Source organism: Zalophus californianus, chromosome 1 (genome assembly GCF_009762305.2).
Source record: "Zalophus californianus isolate mZalCal1 chromosome 1, mZalCal1.pri.v2, whole genome shotgun sequence".
Lineage (NCBI taxonomy): Eukaryota > Metazoa > Chordata > Mammalia > Carnivora > Otariidae > Zalophus > Zalophus californianus.
The window spans coordinates 65,847,151-65,865,397 of record NC_045595.1 but is presented as its reverse complement, the minus strand read 5'-3'; the positions used below and the strand labels follow the sequence as shown (position 1 = coordinate 65,865,397).

The 18,247-nt window shown below is 38.1% G+C and overlaps 1 protein-coding gene across 13 annotated transcripts in view; it reads left to right on the top strand.

The window, feature by feature from the left end:
- LRRFIP2 (LRR binding FLII interacting protein 2) overlaps positions 1 to 18,247 on the top strand; it is a 107,185-nt gene that overhangs the window by 27,259 nt on the left and 61,679 nt on the right. For 7 of the 13 annotated variants that reach the window (XM_027587562.2, XM_027587560.2, XM_027587564.2 and 4 more), the window contains exons 3-6: positions 9,293 to 9,379; positions 10,637 to 10,687; positions 16,340 to 16,387; positions 16,484 to 16,528. In XM_027587562.2, the coding sequence (XP_027443363.1) occupies positions 9,293 to 9,379; positions 10,637 to 10,687; positions 16,340 to 16,387; positions 16,484 to 16,528 (231 nt within the window). Of the gene's footprint in view, positions 1 to 9,292; positions 9,380 to 10,636; positions 10,688 to 16,339; positions 16,388 to 16,483; positions 16,529 to 18,247 lie in introns of those variants that run through there. The other 6 variants (XM_027587571.2, XM_027587570.2, XM_027587573.1 and 3 more) reach the window with 3 other exon arrangements.

Sequence of the window (18,247 nt, the reverse complement as noted above, 5' to 3'; positions counted from 1 at the left end):
TGCTCTGAGTATCTTGCTTTTCCTTGATTTGTTGTTCTAACCAGAATTAACAGGACTGAGTTTGTGTGAGTGTGACTGAAAAATATCTGGTGTAGCATTCAGTTGTCATAATTTTCACCATTCCTGGGACTTAGAGGAACTTGGAGAAAAAAATTCAAATAGCACAATATCAGTAACCTAAATGTGAAGACGTTATTGGCAACACCCTTTTTCTTCCCCCAAAGTATTTCTATGAGAACTATGATTCACATTTTCCCCTCTGGTTAGATATGTCACTGCAGATCCAGAATTTCAGTTCTCCTGAGCTGTCTATTTATTAGCTTGTATTCAGACCTGAGTAATATAGTCTATAATCTTAAATTTCCTCTCTCATTCCAAAAGAATATTTTGCTATCAAAAGGTCTCTGAGTAAAAGGAAGATACAGTTTTTTGACATCAGAAGAAAATGGCTTAAAGTTCTTAGATTTTTATCGAATACATACAGGTATTTGTACTCAGAATTTATATAGTTGGTTTTCAACTACGAAAAGCTTTTTAAAAAAGTAGTTAACCATAATTACATTGTAAGATCTAATTAAGAAAAATGGTACCTGAGATTTTTCTACTAAAGGGAAGTTGTTAAGAAATTGAGTAATGATTTTGTTAGTCTGGAAACCATAGCAACACAATAAATATTATGTCTCTCAATTTGTCTTTCAGGGTTCTTTGGCATGACTCAGTGTCATGGAAAAATAAACAAAATTAAACACAGTAAACTCTGAGTCCTAGCTACCTGAATTAGTCATTTTCCTTGAATGTTTCACTTTCTAGAATTTTGTATTATACATTTCTTGAAATTAAAGCATAGTCTGTAAAGATACAGATTATTTTTTGTATTTCTTACGCCAGTTGCATGGGTTTTATATTATGGGTATACATGCAAGTTGGCAGCTCTGCACTTGGCTTGATTAAGTGCATTTCTGTCAAATTATGAATTTTTTAATATATTTTTTTAAGATTTATTTTAGAGAGGGAGAGCGAGCTTGTGCATATGAATGGAGGGGCAAAGGGAGAGGGAGAGAGATCCTCAAGCAGACTCTTGGCTGAGCATGGCGCTGACTTGGGGCTAGATCCCAGGACCCTGAGATCATGACCTGAGCCAAAATCAAGAGTCGACAGCTTAACCTACTGAGCCATCCAGGCACCCCTCAAATTAAGAAATTTTAATTTGCCTCTCTTGAAAAGTGTTACATGATCACAGTAGGACAGAATTTTAAAGTTAGAGGTTTCCTTTCTTTTAAAGGCATTTGAGTGTGGGTTTTCATGTACTTCTCTTTGAAAATATTAAATGCAGGAAGGTTTTGATAATAGTATAGCTACCCATGAGTCTACCACCCAACGTTAACTGATATCAGTGTTTTTTGATAATTGCTTTAGGTTAAAAAAGCTAAGGAAGGGAGAAAGAAGACATTATAAACGAAGTTTAGGGCCCCTTTTTCACTTCCTAGGCCTCTCTTTCCACCCCCACCCTTTACCCAACAGTGAACCACTATGATAAAATTTCCTTCCTGTCTGTTCTAAAAGCTCGAATACATATCTCCATAAACAGTATTGTTTTATGGGTTTTTGTGTATTGTTTTCCAAGTGCTCAATAGGCATGCGGGTGTGAAACAAGTAGAACCATGTGGGAAGCTGCCAGAATAACAACTCAGTATGGCTGGAGAGAGGTTGGGGAATGGGAGGAGATAATGCTGGAGAGACTGTAGGGCCAGTCATGAAGGGATTTGTGTGCTGAGGAGTTTAACTCTGATTTTGGAAGCTGTGGAGGAGCCATTGAAGAGTAAAAGATTTTTCGGATTTGATTTGTAACACAATTGCTTTAGCCATCATATGAAGAATGACTGGTGTAGGAGGCAGAAAACTAGCTGGGAAGCTGCTGTGGTCATCTTGGCAAGAGGTGCTGAGAGCCTGACTTAAGGCAGTAATAGTGACAATGGAGAGGAAAGTTTGGATGGCAAGAACAGTAAAGAGAATCTTGAAGGGAGCTATGTAGTTGAGGTTTGGTGACTGTGGAGAGAGAGTAAAAAAGAAGGAGGAGCCTTGTGATGATTCTTTATCTCAGTTTTGGGGTAACTGCACAGCTACCAAGGAATATAAAGAGGAAGAGGAAGTTGAAGGGAAAGATTATAAAGTCAATTTGTGATACACTGAGTCTGAGGTTCCAGTGGGACAGCCTTAGTGGTTCATAGCTAGTTGGAGCAGGACTGTGGGAGAAAAGTCTGAGTTGGACATAAAAGATTTGCAGATAATCAGTATCACGATGAGGGGTGGGGGATGGAGGGGGAGCATAGAGTGAAAAGGGAGATCAAGCCCAGAAGCTTTAGAGCTTTGGAGCTCATGATAAATTCTGAGGAAGAGAGGTCAGAGAGTCAGGGGTAAAACTGGGTGATTAGTATTGCAGAAAGCCAAGAGATGGGAAATTTAAGAAGGAATTGAGTGGTCAGGGATGTTGGAAGTCCAGAAAGGACAAGTGAGGTAAGAATAGAAAAATCCTATTGGGTTTGGTAGTTAGAGGTCATTAGTGACTTGTAGGAGCAATTTCAATAAAATTATTTGGGCAGAAGCCAGAATGCAGTCACGTGGAGAAAGTGGGAAGTGAGGAGGAGGTGTAAGAAAAGTTGGCTATGAAGAGAAGACAAGGCAGAATCGAACCAGGTTGGGATTGTTTGTTTTTATTTGTTTTTGGAAGATGAGAGGGAGTTTGAACCTATCTAATGAGAAGAACAAGGAGAGAGTGAAGATGGAGAAGGGAAATCACATAGTTGAGGCAACCTCCCTCGGGAAGATGGATTTCACATCATAACATGGAGTGTGTGTGTGTGTGTGTGTGTGTGTGTGTGTCTCAGGAGGGATATAGTTATATATGTTTTATATTTATATTAAGTTATATGGCTTATAATTCTCTTGCCTTTGAATCTTAGGATGATGGATTCAAACTATTTTTTTTTTTTTGTGGATCCCAATGAGGGGATTGAACTTACAAACCTGAGATGAGATTGTGTTGGATGCTTAACTGACTGAGCCATCCAGGTGCCTTTTTTTTTTTTTTTTTTTTTAAGATTTATCATTTGAGAGAGAGCACAAGTGGGTAGGAGAGGCAGAGGGAGAGGGAGAAGCAGACTCTCTGCTGAGCAGGGTGCCCAGTGCAGGGCTCGATCCCAGCATCCTGGGATCTTGACCTGAGCCGAAGGCAGACACTCAGCCAACTGAGCCACCCAGGTGCCCCAGCAGGATTGGTTTCAGTTGAGTTTCTTACTTGGAATGCCACTGGGAGCCACAATGAGTTTATTTTAGCCTGTTCTCCTATGCTTATTTTACCAAAAGAGTAACAGAATCCAGATTTGTATAAGGATGCTTTTGGGCATTGGAAACCATAAAATACATTATGGCTAATCGTATTTTATTTTGGGATGTTTTATCTTGCTTGTTCCTTGGTGTTTTAGGCAGAGTAATTCAACAGTGTGTAGTATGGAATAGCAAGGGTAGGAGGAGAGTGGGAATGGAGAAAGTGAAGTTAGAATTAGGAAATGAAGTATTCTAGCTGAAAGTGGTAAGAGCCTGCTTGGAAGAGTGGGTGGAGTCTCTTGGAATGGAAATTAAAGGTGGTTGGAAATGGAAAATCAAGGGATATTGCAAAGTAAGATTTGGTTAGGAAGTAGGAGGCCCTGAGACCTTGGGTTTTGAACAAGTGTGACAAGAGTTCCATTTCTGGAGATTGGAAAATAGGGAAGCAGAGCCTATGCCCTGGAAGATGAGGTCTCTATGGTCTATGTTTGATGTTTTAAAGATCTGCTAAACTATTGTACCTTTCCAGTGTATAGGGTTCTGATTTCTCCACATCTTTGCCAGCACTAGTTATTTTCTCTTTAAATTTTTTAAAAATTTTAGCCATCCTAACGGGTGTGAAGTATCTCACTGTGGTTTTGATTTGCCTTTCCCTAATGGCTAATGATGTTGAGTATCTTTTTATGTGCTTATTGGCCGTGTGTACATCATCTTTACAGAAATGTGTATTCAAATCCTTTGCCCATTTTAAAATGGAGTGATTTGTATTTTTTATTGCATCTCATCCACTTTCTTCTCTTTTCCTTTTCTTTCCCTTCTCTTCTCTTCTCTTTTCTCTTATCTCTTCCCCCCACATTTTTATTTAAATTCTAGCTTCCTCGATGTGGCTTCTTCTCTCCCTCTAGTTATACAGTTTATTCTGTCAGTTCTCAGGTCCATTTTATGGGTATTCAGAATGATTTGATAGTTATCCAGTTGTGTTCTAGGGATAGGCAAGCATAGGGTCCATATGCTGCCATCTTAGCTTGCAAATCTGCTTTGTTTTCTTAAATTCCAGAAGAGCATAATATAAAATCCTGATGGTAAAGGAAAAGTCCTTAAAGTAGAAGTACTCAAACCATAGTATGTCGTTAGTTCTCAGCTTTCCTAGAAGTTCTTTCTAGAGAATTTTTTAAAATTTATTTATTTTTAGAAGTTTTTAAGAGGGAGAGAGAGTGCAAGCGGGGGGAGGGGCAGAGGGAGTGGGAGAAGCAGACTCCCCACTGAGCAGGGAGCCTAATGTGGGGCTCTATCCCAGGCCCCTGAGATCACAGCCCGAACTGAAGGCAGACGCTTAACCGACTGAGCCACCCAGGCGCCCCCAGAATTTTTTTAATTTTTTTATTTGAGAGAGAGATTGAGAGAGAGCAAGCATGAGCCAGGGAGGGGCAGAGGGAGAGGAAGAGAGAATCTTAAGCAGGCTCCAAGCTCAGTGTGGAGCTGGTTTTTGGCCTCGATCTCACAACCCTGAGATTATGACCTTAGCTGAAATCAAGAGTATCAAGAGTTGGATGCTTAACCAACTGAGCCACCCAGCACCCCCCTGAAGTTCTTTTCTTTGTCTCTTTCGTTTCCTTTTTTTTTTTTTTTAAGATTTATTTACTTATTTGAGAGAGGGAGAGAGAATGTGTGTGTGTGGATGCACGTGCAAGTGGAGGGAGGGGTAGAGGGACAGAATCTTCAAGCAGACTCTACTCTGAGTGGGGAGCTTCACGTGGGGGCTTGATCCCAGGACCCTGAGATCATGACCTGAGTGAAACCAAGAGTCCAGCGCCCAACCGACTGAGTCACCCAGGTGCCCTTAGAAGTTCTTAGTTATGATTGTATGATTCCTAATTATTAGTTGAGTTGCGAAGTGAACAGCCAACAAATTTAGAAGGTTTCTGAATTAATACAACCTAAAGCAATTGGTTCCAGGAGGGGATCAAGTCCCATGATTTTTGCTATCATTTTATTTTTCCATTTCCCCAAGCATTTAGTGGGAAATGGATTTAATTCTATTCAAATATATCTTTGCTTTTTGTTTTATCATTTTCACTGTTCTAAGAAGAATAGATTTCTATACTTATATGATTGCATATTTCCTTTAGTCATTCTTACTGTGCCTAATATTTGAAAGCATAATGATGAGAAAAATTTTTAGAAACCTAGTCCATTGACCTACTTGATTTCACAAGTAACTTCTGAACCTGAATTTCCAGTTCCTAAATTTTCCTATTAACTTTATTTTAAACGTGTGAGTCATATAGAGCTTAAAGACTCTAAAAATACTTAAATGAATTAAGCTCCTGAATAATTCTGATTTCATGTCTTATGGTAACTTTAACTTTTTTTGTGGTAAAATACATAACATAATTTGCCATTTTAATCATCTTTAAGTATACAATTCAGTGGCATTGAGTACATTTACATTGTTGTGCATCCCGCACTATTCTCCATCTTCAGAACTTTGTCATCATCCTATACTGAAACTGTGTACGCATTGATAAAAATTCCCCATTTCTCCCTTTCCTCCAGCCCCTCAGAACCACTGTTCAACTTTCTGTGCCCAGGCCATTTGATTATTCTAGGTACGTCAAATATGTAGAATCATACAATATTTGTACTTTCGTGTCTGGCTTGTTTCACTTAACATAATGTTTTCAAGATTCATCCATGTTTTAGCATGTGTCAGAGTTTCCTTCCCTCCTGGATCATATTCCACTGTATGGATATAACACATTTTGTTTATTCATCCATTGATGGACACTGGGTTGTTTCTACTTTTTGGCCATTATGGGTAAGGCTGCTTTGAACATTGGTATACAGATATCTGTTTGAGTCTCTGCTTTCAGTTCTTTTGTGTATGTACCCAGAAATGGAATTACCAGATCAAATGGTGATTCTATGTTTAACTTTTTTTTTTTGCCAACTTTGTTTTTAAACCTCTTTAATTTTTGTGATCCTTTTTTCTTATGTCTCATTTATTTTATATCTGTGTGTAAAATGAATGTGTAGAAATCATGCAGTTGTATTCTGAGGGAAGATACTACCTGGAAGTATGCTTTATGTACCTATAATTTATCTATTTAAAAATGCATTGGTACAAGTATAGAGTACCATGTTTTGTCTACTAGATTGGAATCACCTTTTGCTTTTTGCTACTCCTACTCTCAGTACTGCTTCAGGCATCTGGTAGCAATGTGTAGAAAAATACTAAGATGAAGTACTTTTATTTTTATTATTTTTTTAGGATTTTATTTGACAGAAAGAGAGTGAGAGAGGGAACACAAGCAGGGGGAGTGGGAGAGGGAGAAGCAGGCCTCCCGCGGAGCAGGGAGCCCCATGTGGGCCTCGATCCCAGGACCCTGGGACCATGACCTGAGCTGAAGGCAGATGCTTAATGACTGAGCCACCCAGGCGCCCCAAGATAAAGTATTTTTAGATCCTGTTTACCTTTTTTAAGCTTGTTTAGTGGCCTTCTTCAGTACCATCTCCAAGGGAGGCATATCTGAGTTTGGATAAAGTTGGCTAAGGAACAAAGGGAAGGGTATTTTTGTGGCTCTGAAGCCCGTGTTCTTTCTGTTACACAGCAGCCAGGTTCCCTTTCCTTTTGTTGTGAAAGAAATCTTATCAGAGAGTAGATTTCATTTATCTGTAATTTAGGTTTGGTGGGAGAAAACTGGTGAACTATTTTAGCATAAATTGTACAGAATTGGCCATTGATCTTGGAAGGATGAAATGGGCATTCTGAATACATTTCTAAAGACGGCTACAAGTACAAAGCTAGTAACATGGAAATGACAATCCCTACACATTGCCATGGCTTTGCTGAGATTAAAAAAAAAAAAAGTTTGAAAATTTTCCCCAGAAAAATGATACTTTGTAATTTAAAAATGTATTTGCTATCTGCTGAACTCAACCTTGAAGTATTTTTCTATAAAATACGAACTCTAGTAAGAAAGTGGTGTCTACCAGTAGTCAGAGGGGTAAAGAAGGTAAGAATAGCTTTTTTAAAAGATAGAGGCCAATGAAAAATTCATGTGAGAAGATTAATTGCTCTGGTCATGTTATTCTTTAGAGCTTGAGGTTGGCAGATACATGTTTAGGGTTTGTGCTACTAAAAGGCCAGCGAGGCATACTGGGAAAGTGCCAAAATTGGGGTAGTTGAATAAGTGTTAACTCTTAAGCTGTCTCCTCTTCTTAGAAGCCTGCCAGGATCTTGCCAGGGAAAACGAATTGCTCTCTACTTCATGCTCCTCCCCTTAGCATTGTGTTTCCATGTCCTTCAACTAGATTGAGGACTTCTTTGGGGCGGAGATGTCACATCTTACCCTGTATTTTCAGCACTGAACATAATTGCTTCCGTACAATAGACCCTTTTAAACATTGGCTGAGTCTCTTAATGTGAGACTTGGGCACAAATATAACACCACAGGAAAAGCAGCTATTGTAGTTATCAGGGGGCAATCTGAATCAGAGTTAGGATGTGGCTGAGAACAGAGGAAACCACTGCAAGATAGAAATCACTGAGGAGATTTTTAAGTTTCATGTGGTACATCAAGCTTTTTCCTTGTCTCATTTCCTAGATGCGTTGGTCCATGGCCTGAAATTCTTCTATTTATTTAGCAGACATCTATTGAGACATGGACGTTGTGGGGGTGACAGAAGCATGTAATTTTGTTTTGTATTTCTTAATATTTCTTTAGAGAGAGAGTGTGCACACAAGTGGGCACAGGGAGGGGCAGAGGGAGATGGAGAGAGAGAGAATCTTAAGCAGACTCTGCTGAGCGTGGAGCCCAATGTGGGGCTCCATCTCATGACCCTGAGATCGTTACCTGAGCTGAAGTGAGGCTTAATGGAGCACCGTGAAGTCCTGGATGGAGGGAGGTGGCCAGCAGCTGTTCATATGGAGCAAGTCCTGGGAAATAAGGGGGAGATCTGACTGGGAGGAACCTTATTTCTGTTTCTGCTTTTCTTCTCTCTATCTTGTCTTTGTACTAGTCTGTGGAATTTTGCTTTAACCAGAAGTAATGGGGAGCCAGGGGAGGGCTTTACACTGCTTACTGATATGATCAGAAATGTGTTTTGAAAGGCAGATTGGCAATCCTGTCACATTGTAGAAGGGAATTATAGGGCAGCTTCTGGAGGCAGGTAGGTGAATTTGAAGGCAGTTGCAGTTGTTTGAAGGCAGTTGCAGTTGTAGTGTTCAAACAAGAGATGAAGAGTTCCTATTGTGTAATTTCACTGATACGAAATTTCGAGAATGGGCAAATTCGTAGAGACAGGAAGTACCATTAGTGGTTTCCAGGAGCTGGGAGGAGGGGGAATGAGGGGTGCCTACTAATGGGCATGGTGAGGAACAGATGATGGTAGTGGTAGTTGTGCAAACTTGTGACTGTAGTACCGAAAGCCACCAAATTGTCTAATTGGAAGTGGTGAATTTGATGGTATGTGATTTGCATGCCAGTTTAAAATGAGAAAGATATGAAGAGTTCCTGAAACAGAAACAGCATAATGGCCGTGGGGGTGAGAGAAACCCAGCGGTAGAGAATTGGCAGTACTTTAAGACTGGATATTGGCAATGTCCAAAATGAAATAGAGGCTGGTTCTGAAGTTTCTAATTTGTATGACTGAATTTTCATAGGGAAAGAAATTTTGGAAAAAGTGAGTTTGCAGAGACATAATGAATTGTGTGAAATGTTTTGAATGTGGAATCAAGGCAAGCAGTTAAAAATAAAGGCGCAGTTTTCAGGAGAGCCTCTGGGCTAGAACAAAGAAACGAGTGTACAGGAGCTGACTGAGGCGGTCACACAGCTGAGCGAGAGGGTATCTTGTCCGCCCACCTGCTATGGACGGTCGTGTCCCATCTGCTCCTTACCCTCGCAGCTGGTGTGCAGGTTGTTGTTGTTGTTCGTAAATAAAGCTGAATCTTAATATTACATTTCAGGCAGAGGCAAGGCTGGCAGCAAAACGGGCTGCCCGGGCAGAAGCGAGGGATATACGCATGAGAGAACTGGAGCGACAACAAAAAGAGGTAATCTGGGGGGGATGATCTTCATTCTGTGCTAGTCTCAAATAAATTAATACTTGGCTAGTTTCCTTCTGAAATAAATCTGGTTCCTGTTGAAACACTGGGAATAGTATAACCTGATGTGTATATTTTAACAAGCCATTCCATGTCAGCAAATTAAATATTTGCTTTAAATAATAACAGCAAACACATAAATAGCTCTTACTGTATGCATTGTAGCAAGTTGTTATGGTGTGATGAGTGCTTTACTTATATTAGCTAAAGTCAGCTTAGAGATGACAAAGTTATTTACTATAGTCCTAACTGTCTTAGAGTTTAGGTTAATTATATTATTATATCTACATAGTAAAACACTGTGAAGTCATTCAACCTTACAGTTTTGAAGCATATTTAATAATGGAGGAAGATATTCGTGCAAGAAAATTAAAAAAACAACAGTTGTTAAGACTGGTAGGACTCCCATTGTGTGTTAAAAAACTAGTATCATATATAGGGACCAAAACTACTTAGAAATGATTACTATTAATACTTTGGTTTGTCAGTGGTGGAATTGATTAGTTTTGTTTTTTCTTCGTGCTTTTTTGTAGATAAATTTCAATACATTTTTATCGTCAGAAAGAAAAGCAAAAAATAGAAAAATAAAATAGGCATATAGAAATTGGGCTGCTTTAAAATGAAATAAATACTCTTTTTAACTCTTTCCTTCTGACATCAACCTGACTCTGAAAATTCACATAAAAAATATTTCTGATGCCATATTGGTATAAAGGGGAAAAAGCCTGCAGGATATTATTAATAGTATTAAACACTTTATTTTGGTGTTGGTGGTGGACTGCTACTAATGTGTTGAAGAGAACTGTATAGATTTTATTCACAGCTCAAAACCTAAACCACAAAACAGTTGATATCTATGTTGCTATTTTTGTTTTTGATCTCATATATAGTTTCAAATATTGAATGCAATTCTTGGCTTAAAATGAAAGTGTTGCAATGCACTGTCTTTTATACTCCTAAAATTATAGTAAAATTATAAGAAGATTGTTGCTAAGTATAAATTCCATTTCCTCTAAATTGCAGAAAGCCATATATCTCTTCATTGTTGAGCATATTTAGCTTAGTAATTATCTGTATTTTGAATGTGTAACTTATGTTGAGCTAACGATCACTGCTCTTCAGGGCAAATGTATAGGATTAATTTAAGACTTTTCAGATCATGCAGTATGTTGGAAACTTCAGTTGATGAAACTTTTGCATTTGTAGCACTCTCATTATTCCTTTGATCGGAAATGGGGACAGATTCAGAAGTGGCTGGTAGGCCAAGATTGCCTGCCCTGCATGTTGTGATCAGTTGCTGAAATAATGCAATCTTGAAGTAAAACATTGACTAATAGTTTGCCAAGTAGGAGTGTTTGCCATGTTTGAACTTAAAGGTCAGAGTGTGTCTCTTCTGTCTGTAGTGGACCAAATATGTACTTGGAGTCCATCCATTTTCTGTTGTAGTCTATAGCCTCACACTTTTGTCATGAATGCTCTTGACCAAGAAAGACTGAGTAAATGGATGTGTTTTCTTTCTCTGAGTTTGTTCTTGTCTCCCTCAAATTTGTCCCCCTCTCCTTTCCCTCTCTTTCACTCCCTCCTCCCCCCCTTCCTTTCTCTCTTTTTTAAAAAAACTAGGCAGAAATGTCCTCATTGAGAGATGACCCAAGTCATTCTTTAATTTTCTATGAAAATTACTCTTATGTTTTCACTTCTCTCAGTTCTTTTTCGAATCTTCTACCACCACTCCCAAATTTTTAGTTACAAGAGCAAATCGTGAACCAGTAAAATATTACTTATTGGGAATCATTCCTAAATTTGAACTTTTTTCAATGTTGGTGATTTCACCAGTTTTCTCCTATTGCAGAGGTTCTTCCTCCATGTGAATAGGCTTGGGAGATGGTGCAGGAAGCCTTAAAGTCTCACGCAGACTTTTGAATGTATGTATATTTTTAAGTGAAGTGCCCCACAGGTGTTATGAATACAAGATTCTCAAGGGAGTCTGTGATCCCTAAAGGGTTAGGAACCACTAATTGCTATTAAACAAGAAATTTTTATAAGCAAATTCCTTCTGTAGCAGCATTTTGAAGTACAACTAGAATTAAAATATTTATGAGTGTAAAAAATATTTATGACTGTACTGACCTACAGATTTAAAACTTTATCATACTTCTCATTGTGATATTTTAGAAAGGAGAGAAAGATGATGTTTGGTTACTTATAATTAAGTGATTCCTCATGAATGTGTTTGTTACTTTGGAGTAGAATCTGTCCTTTCTTGTTACTAAAGCTAGCCTAATTGGTTTTATTTAAAGTGTCTTCTGCATGAAACTGGGTTATCTTACTGTTGATGCATTAAGAACATTTTGTGTGAATAAAAGAAATCACTTTTGCTTGCAAATTTTCCATGGAAATATTAATTTCATTTTTAAAAATTATGTATTATAGATCTAAAATTAAACTGCCTGAGATGTTATTATCTTAGGGTGCACCAAAACATTAAATAAGAAGAAAAGCCTATATTGAAAGTCTCATATTCCAAGGCCATGAAGATAAAAACATATTTTTTATCTCTGAAATGTGTGCAGTTCAGGAAGTGAGTGCACTAGATTTTCATGGAAGGGTGAACATTTTGGGTTTAGAGGTTTAGAATGTAGATGGTGACTAACTCAAGTTCTGAGTGATAGCTCCGACTGGCAGAGAAAATGGATGGGGTTTAGTTTCAGGTGGGAATGATTATCACTTAACCCCTTCTGACACTTGCTTTTACTCTTTTCAAACTAATTTTTCCTTTCACTTTTCAGCTTATTTGTCTCTCTGGCTGCATTGTCTATGAGCCTATAGTAGAAGTTGGCATGTTGTAGTCACAATATATAAGATATAAAGAACAATAAATTTATAATAAAATAATGCATATACAAATAATAGGATTGTCAGTTATCAGAAGGAAAAATCTACCCATGTTAAACATTTCTCCTAATTTTCACACTTTCTAGGTGTGGGGGTGGATGTTGGGGGATGTGAACAGGAAAAGCCAGGGCATGAGGCTCGGGAATGAAGCTAACAAATGAGTGCGATTTGTATGCCAGCACTGTGCTAGTGGTTTTTACATATGTCTCCATTTCACATGATAAGATAGGGACCACTATCTCCATTTTACAGATAAGGTAATGAAGGACTGGTGAAGCCAACAACTTGCTCAGTCATTGGCAGAGCCAGAATTCAAAGGTCAGAGAGCGCACCACACCTGCTAATGGGTTGGAAGGTGAAAGGACCAAGATGAAAGGGCCCAAGTTTTTGTAGGCCTTCAGATAGCCCTAGTGAGGCCAGTGTTTCCGTTTTTAAACAGAGTGTCTCCATCAGCATGTCGTGACCTGGAAGAGAATGTGCGACTTTTGAGGTTTCCTAATTTGAAACTGAGGGAATGGCTCTAGCCTTGACTTAAATATTACTTGTTGACAGAGAACAGGGCCAGGTGTTTTCAGTGGGCTGTGGTCTTCTTTCATTAAAATCACTTCATCCCCACATCAAGTGAATTTTTAAAAGCAGTCTATGTTTCATTTCCATTAATTTAAAAGTATCAAAACAGTTTTCCAGAAAGCCTTGAACAAATATACATCCATTTATTTATTCATTTGACAGAGAGAGAGAGTGAGCACAAGCAGGCAGAGCAGCAGGCGGAGGGTGAGGGAGAAGCAGACTCCCTGCTGAGCAGGGAGCCGGACACGGGACTCTCTATCTGGGACTCCATCCTGGGACTCGATCCCGGGACTCCAGGATCATGCCCTGAGCTGAAGGCAGTCGCTTAACCAACTGAGCCACCCAGGCTCCCTTATACATCCATTTTTTAAGGCATTGTCCTGTTATTTTCTGCCTTGGATCCTTTATACTGCTAATGATTTCCAGGACAATGAAAATGGATTGTTTCCCAGACCGTGGAAGAGAAGGATAGTCAGCCTTGTAGTTGGTACCTAGAAACACAGTTGCTGAAATTTTTTCTCTTGGCCCCTGATGCTATTAATTCAGGAAAAGCCAACTGGCAGTTTAAAATACTATTCTAGAATACCTGGGAAATGAAGTTGCTTGTTCTTCCAGAGAAAGAGAAATCTTTGAGTAAAACCCAGGTTACCTGGCCATTTTCTTCATGCTCTTGTTTTGTAATCAGTGTAGATTTAGCCAGTGTAGCATGGTCTCTTTATGGTTTGGTGGTCTACTGAGTCAGAAGATTTGCATGCTGGTCCCAGCTTTATGTCTTTGTGGATTCCTACTTAATCTTTTTGTGGTGCAATCTTCTTTACTTTAAAATGAAGGGATCGGATTATATAATCTCTACGGAACTTTCTAGCTCTTAAAAATAATTCTAGGGTCTTTTATACAAGAGTTTCCTTCTCTTTCTCTCATATTTGTCGCTGTGCAGAAGTATTCGAGGTAGGGGCAGTAATTCACAACTACCTGAATGCCTGTCTCTTTATATGAGTGGCGCTACATGGCAGCCTCTTAGTAAAATATGTGCTTTGTGGGTGTTTTGGTATAATGAAAATTTGCTTTGAGTTCGCCTTACTGTTGAACAGTAGCCACCAGCCATATGTGGGTAATTACATTTAGACTTAAATAGATTAAAATTAAAAATTTAGGTCCTCAGTTACACTTATAGCATTTCAGGTGGTCAATAGCCACAAATGGCCATTGGCTACTGTTTTAGATAGCACAAACACAACATTTCCACTTTGTCACAGAAAGTTCTGGTGGACAGTGCTGGTTTAAGGTGTAGTTTATGAGTGGAGTAAACTGTATTCTTGCAGTTCACATTAACTGGCCTGTATGGGGTTTACATTTTATTCTGTAGTCTTCTAAGGTCTTTTTAGGCCATTTTTTCCCAAATGGGGCTAAAAAATAAGTTAAGATATTTTTATTAAGAATTACTTTTATAAGTATGGGCGCCTGGGTGGCTCAGTTGGTTAGGCAACTGCCTTCGGCTCAGGTCATGATCCTGGAGTCCCAGGATCGAGTCCCACATTGCGCTCCCTGCTCGGCAGGGAGTCTGCCTCTCCCTCTGACCCTCTTCCCTCTCGTGCTCTCTATCTCTCATTCTCTCTCTCTCAAATAAATAAATAAAATCTTAAAAAAAAGAATTATTTTTATAAGTAGAATAATTGAAAATAAATATGAATTTATCTGTCTTTGCTGCATCTTTAATGAGCTGTGGTTTTTAGAGGTCGATTTTAAAAAAGTGCTCTTGTGTGGTAGGTGGAATGAAAAAAGGTTAAAGGGAAGATTGAACATTAAACTATGTAGGTTGCCCTAGTACCCCAAATAAGACTGGGAAGGGGTGTGTAGAATTAGGCTGCCTGCATAGCACAAGGTTCTTTAAAGCTAACTAGCCTAGAACTGGTTACCACTCAATAAACTGTGCCTACTCTGCTGGGTTTATGCACATGCTCCCAAAACTTTTGTGGTATATAACCTGATAGGGAAAAAGGAAGAAATTTGCTTGGCTTCTTGCAGATTACATGTGTCTATTATATAACAAAAATGTAAACCAGTGATGAACTCCTAAAGTTCAGAACACTCTGTTGGGTTTTATATCATTGAATCATATTGGCGCTTATACAGACTTCTGAACAGATTTGATCACATGCATCAGTGTACACAGCAGATGACAACCAGGAGTGTTTTTGAAGGATGCTGAAAGATCATGACCAAAATAAGGCATTAGGTTGTGGTGTTTATGTAATTTGAAATGGATGATCAGACATAACCACATCTATTTGTTCCACCTGTGTAATGATCATGCCGTAGTGCCACATGGTGTTGAGGTATTGATTCATTTTGGAAGAGACAGCGTTGATTAGCCATGAACCCAACTGGACAGTTGTGTGTAGATTCTTACTTAGTGCAAATTACTTTACCACTTTGGACTTTGAAATTCTGAAAGATCAGAAGTTCCTTACTGTTGCAGTAATTAGACTCTAGGAACTAGTCATTTGATCTCACAGACAGGACTTAATGCTCCATTGCTAATAGCTGACTGTCAAAAAGTTTAGAATTGCATTTAATTTAGTCAGCTCTTAGGCTGTGGTCATGTTTTTTTTTTTTTTTTCTTTTTTTACCATCTTCATGAAGCATAACTCTTGAAATAATTTTACCAGCTCTAAAATATTTATGTAGTTTCTTCTAATTATAAGTAGTTTTTCATATTAACCAGACACAGGGGCTATTTTATTTAGTTATTCTTTTCTTTTCCAGGTAGAGGGGTGCAAGAAAACAAAAAGAAATTCTTTTGCAGTGAGCACAAAATTATTTATCACCCAAAAATTTTTAAGTTCTTAAACTATCTTTGTAATAAACATTTCTTCCTGCCTTGCATAAATGAACATTCACAATGAAAAAAGAATAGATAAAAGTCTACTTTTTTTTTTAAAAGATTTTATTTATTTATTTGACAGAGAGAGAGAGAGACAGTGAGAGAGGGAACACAAGCAGGGGGAGTGGGAGAGGGAGAAGCAGGCTACCAGCAGAGCAGGGAGCCCAATGTGGGGCTCGATCCCAGAACCCTGGGATCATGACCTGAGCCGAAGGCAGATGCTTAACGACTGAGCCACCCAGGCGCCCCTTAATGCTGAACTCAATTTCTGTTTGTTAAGTATACTTGCTTATTTTTATCTTGGTATATTGAGCTCTCTTGGTCGTTTATAGATTACATTCTACAAGTGGTCAGACACACATACACAAAATTATTATTGCTACTTTCTTTCCACCTGAAATATGTGGCTGCCCCAGAACCAACTTTAGAAGCTGAGTTGTCCACACCTGCTTGCTATAAGGAAGGTGCTGCTGTGCTCCTAACCGATAGTTGTTTGCGCAGTTCTTCTGATAGACAACCCTCTGTTTGGTGATTAACTCTCCATGTACTTTCTCCTTTCCCAGGAAGATTCAGAAAGGGCCAGGTATTCCAGTCATCATCGACCTTATCTGGTTTGTAATAACCAATAAACTTGCCCCTACTTGCCCCTTTTTAACTTCATGCAGTCACCCACAAACTTATGCTATGTTTGTTTTTGTTCTTATCAGGGAGTTGAGGATGCATTGTCCATTCGAAGTCTTGGCAGTCACAGGGTTGGTAATTTAAGTTGTTTGCACCATGATAGCAAAGCTTATATGTTTGAGCTTTCTGCAGCATTATTGCCTGAACAATCTGACAGTGTTCATATTCCTTTGCCTTAAAACAAAACAAAACAAAAAAACCAGAAAATATTGGCAAAGTCCTTTCATTGGAAAGTGATCTTTCTCTTAAATTATTGCTATAATCAATATAAATCAATTCTACAATCATGAATATTTTAAACTATTAACATATGTGTTACTTTTTGTATAAAAGGACCTTTGATTTTGGAAAAGTATCGCAAAATAAGAAGATTGATTTTTATGGAATGACATCTGTGTGGTTCAACTTTCAGATTTTCCTACTTTCCTATTTTTTTAAATAATTTATTAAATGGGTAATAGCTTTGGGGCTTGGTTGACTAATTCTAGTTTTATTACATGGAAAAATTGAGCTACTGATTTGAAAAATTCCCTGCTTATCATATTTATAGTAATTACCAAACCTCAACATTTTGATTAACATTTTGTAGTATGCCTTGGCTTTTTAGCATGCATTGCTGTAAATCAAGGTAAATGAGACTTCGTTCATTAAAGTCTTGTATATTGTGCCAAGACACTGATCTCTTTTTAAAGAATTGTGCTTTAAACCTTAAAGCAATTCGTTTAATTTTGCATTGACAATATTATTATGTGTATATCTAGATTTTTCATCAGTAAAATGATCTTTCATGTTGCGGTCTATATTGGTTAACTTTCCCTAAGTCTAGTTTTCTTTCTGTCTTGTGTAATACAAGAAACCAAGTGTGTTTGGTATATGAGTTACAGATGTGTTTGTACTCTGAAATAGTCCTTTACTCTAGTCATATTTCTTACTGGTGAATGTAATCTTTGTCTTTTTACAGAAGTCAGTACACTTTGAATCATAAATATTTTAGTTAATTGCAAAACTTTAGATTTATAAGAATATTAACAAGCCTTCACAGCAACCTAATCAGCAACTTAAGAATGATTTTACAGGAGAAACATTTTTTAAGATAATAAATTCATCCTGCTTCTCCCTGGAGATTTTTTTCTCTTTAAACATCATACAGGGAGTTAGTCAATAAAAGCTTGAAAGTTGAGTGTTGAGAGTTTGAAAACAATCTCTCCTCATTTTTAAAAAATTTCTGGCTTTTTCCTTTGCTTTTCATTATAATGTTCATAGTGTGAAGTTTCACACAGTTATCAAGCTGGTTATTTATAATTTTCTATGTGGTCTCAGGGAAACTTGATTATATATTGATATTAGTTTAACTGAACAGTAAAACAATCCAAGTTTGACCTAATTTAAGAAACTTTTTTTATCATTTTTTAAAAAGATTTTTATTTGTTTATTTGAAAGAGAGTGTGTGTGCACATGAGAGAGCGAGCAGGGGGGAGGAGCAGAGGGAAAGGGAGAAGCAGACTTCCCGCTGAGCGGGGAGCCTGACGCAGGGTTCAATCCTGGGACTCCGGGATCATGACCTGAGCCAAAGGCAGATGCTTAACTGACTGAGCCACCCAGGCACCCCTAATTTAGGATCCTCTAAAACAAATCTGCAAACAAGCACAAGAGAAATTAAACCTGCAATTAAGCTAATAAGGAATTGGTTACCATGAGTGTCTAAAGTAATGATGATGATTTTCTTTTTATGGAAATTATATCATTAAATAAATTTAAGATAAAACTAGAACTCTCACAGCATTTTATTT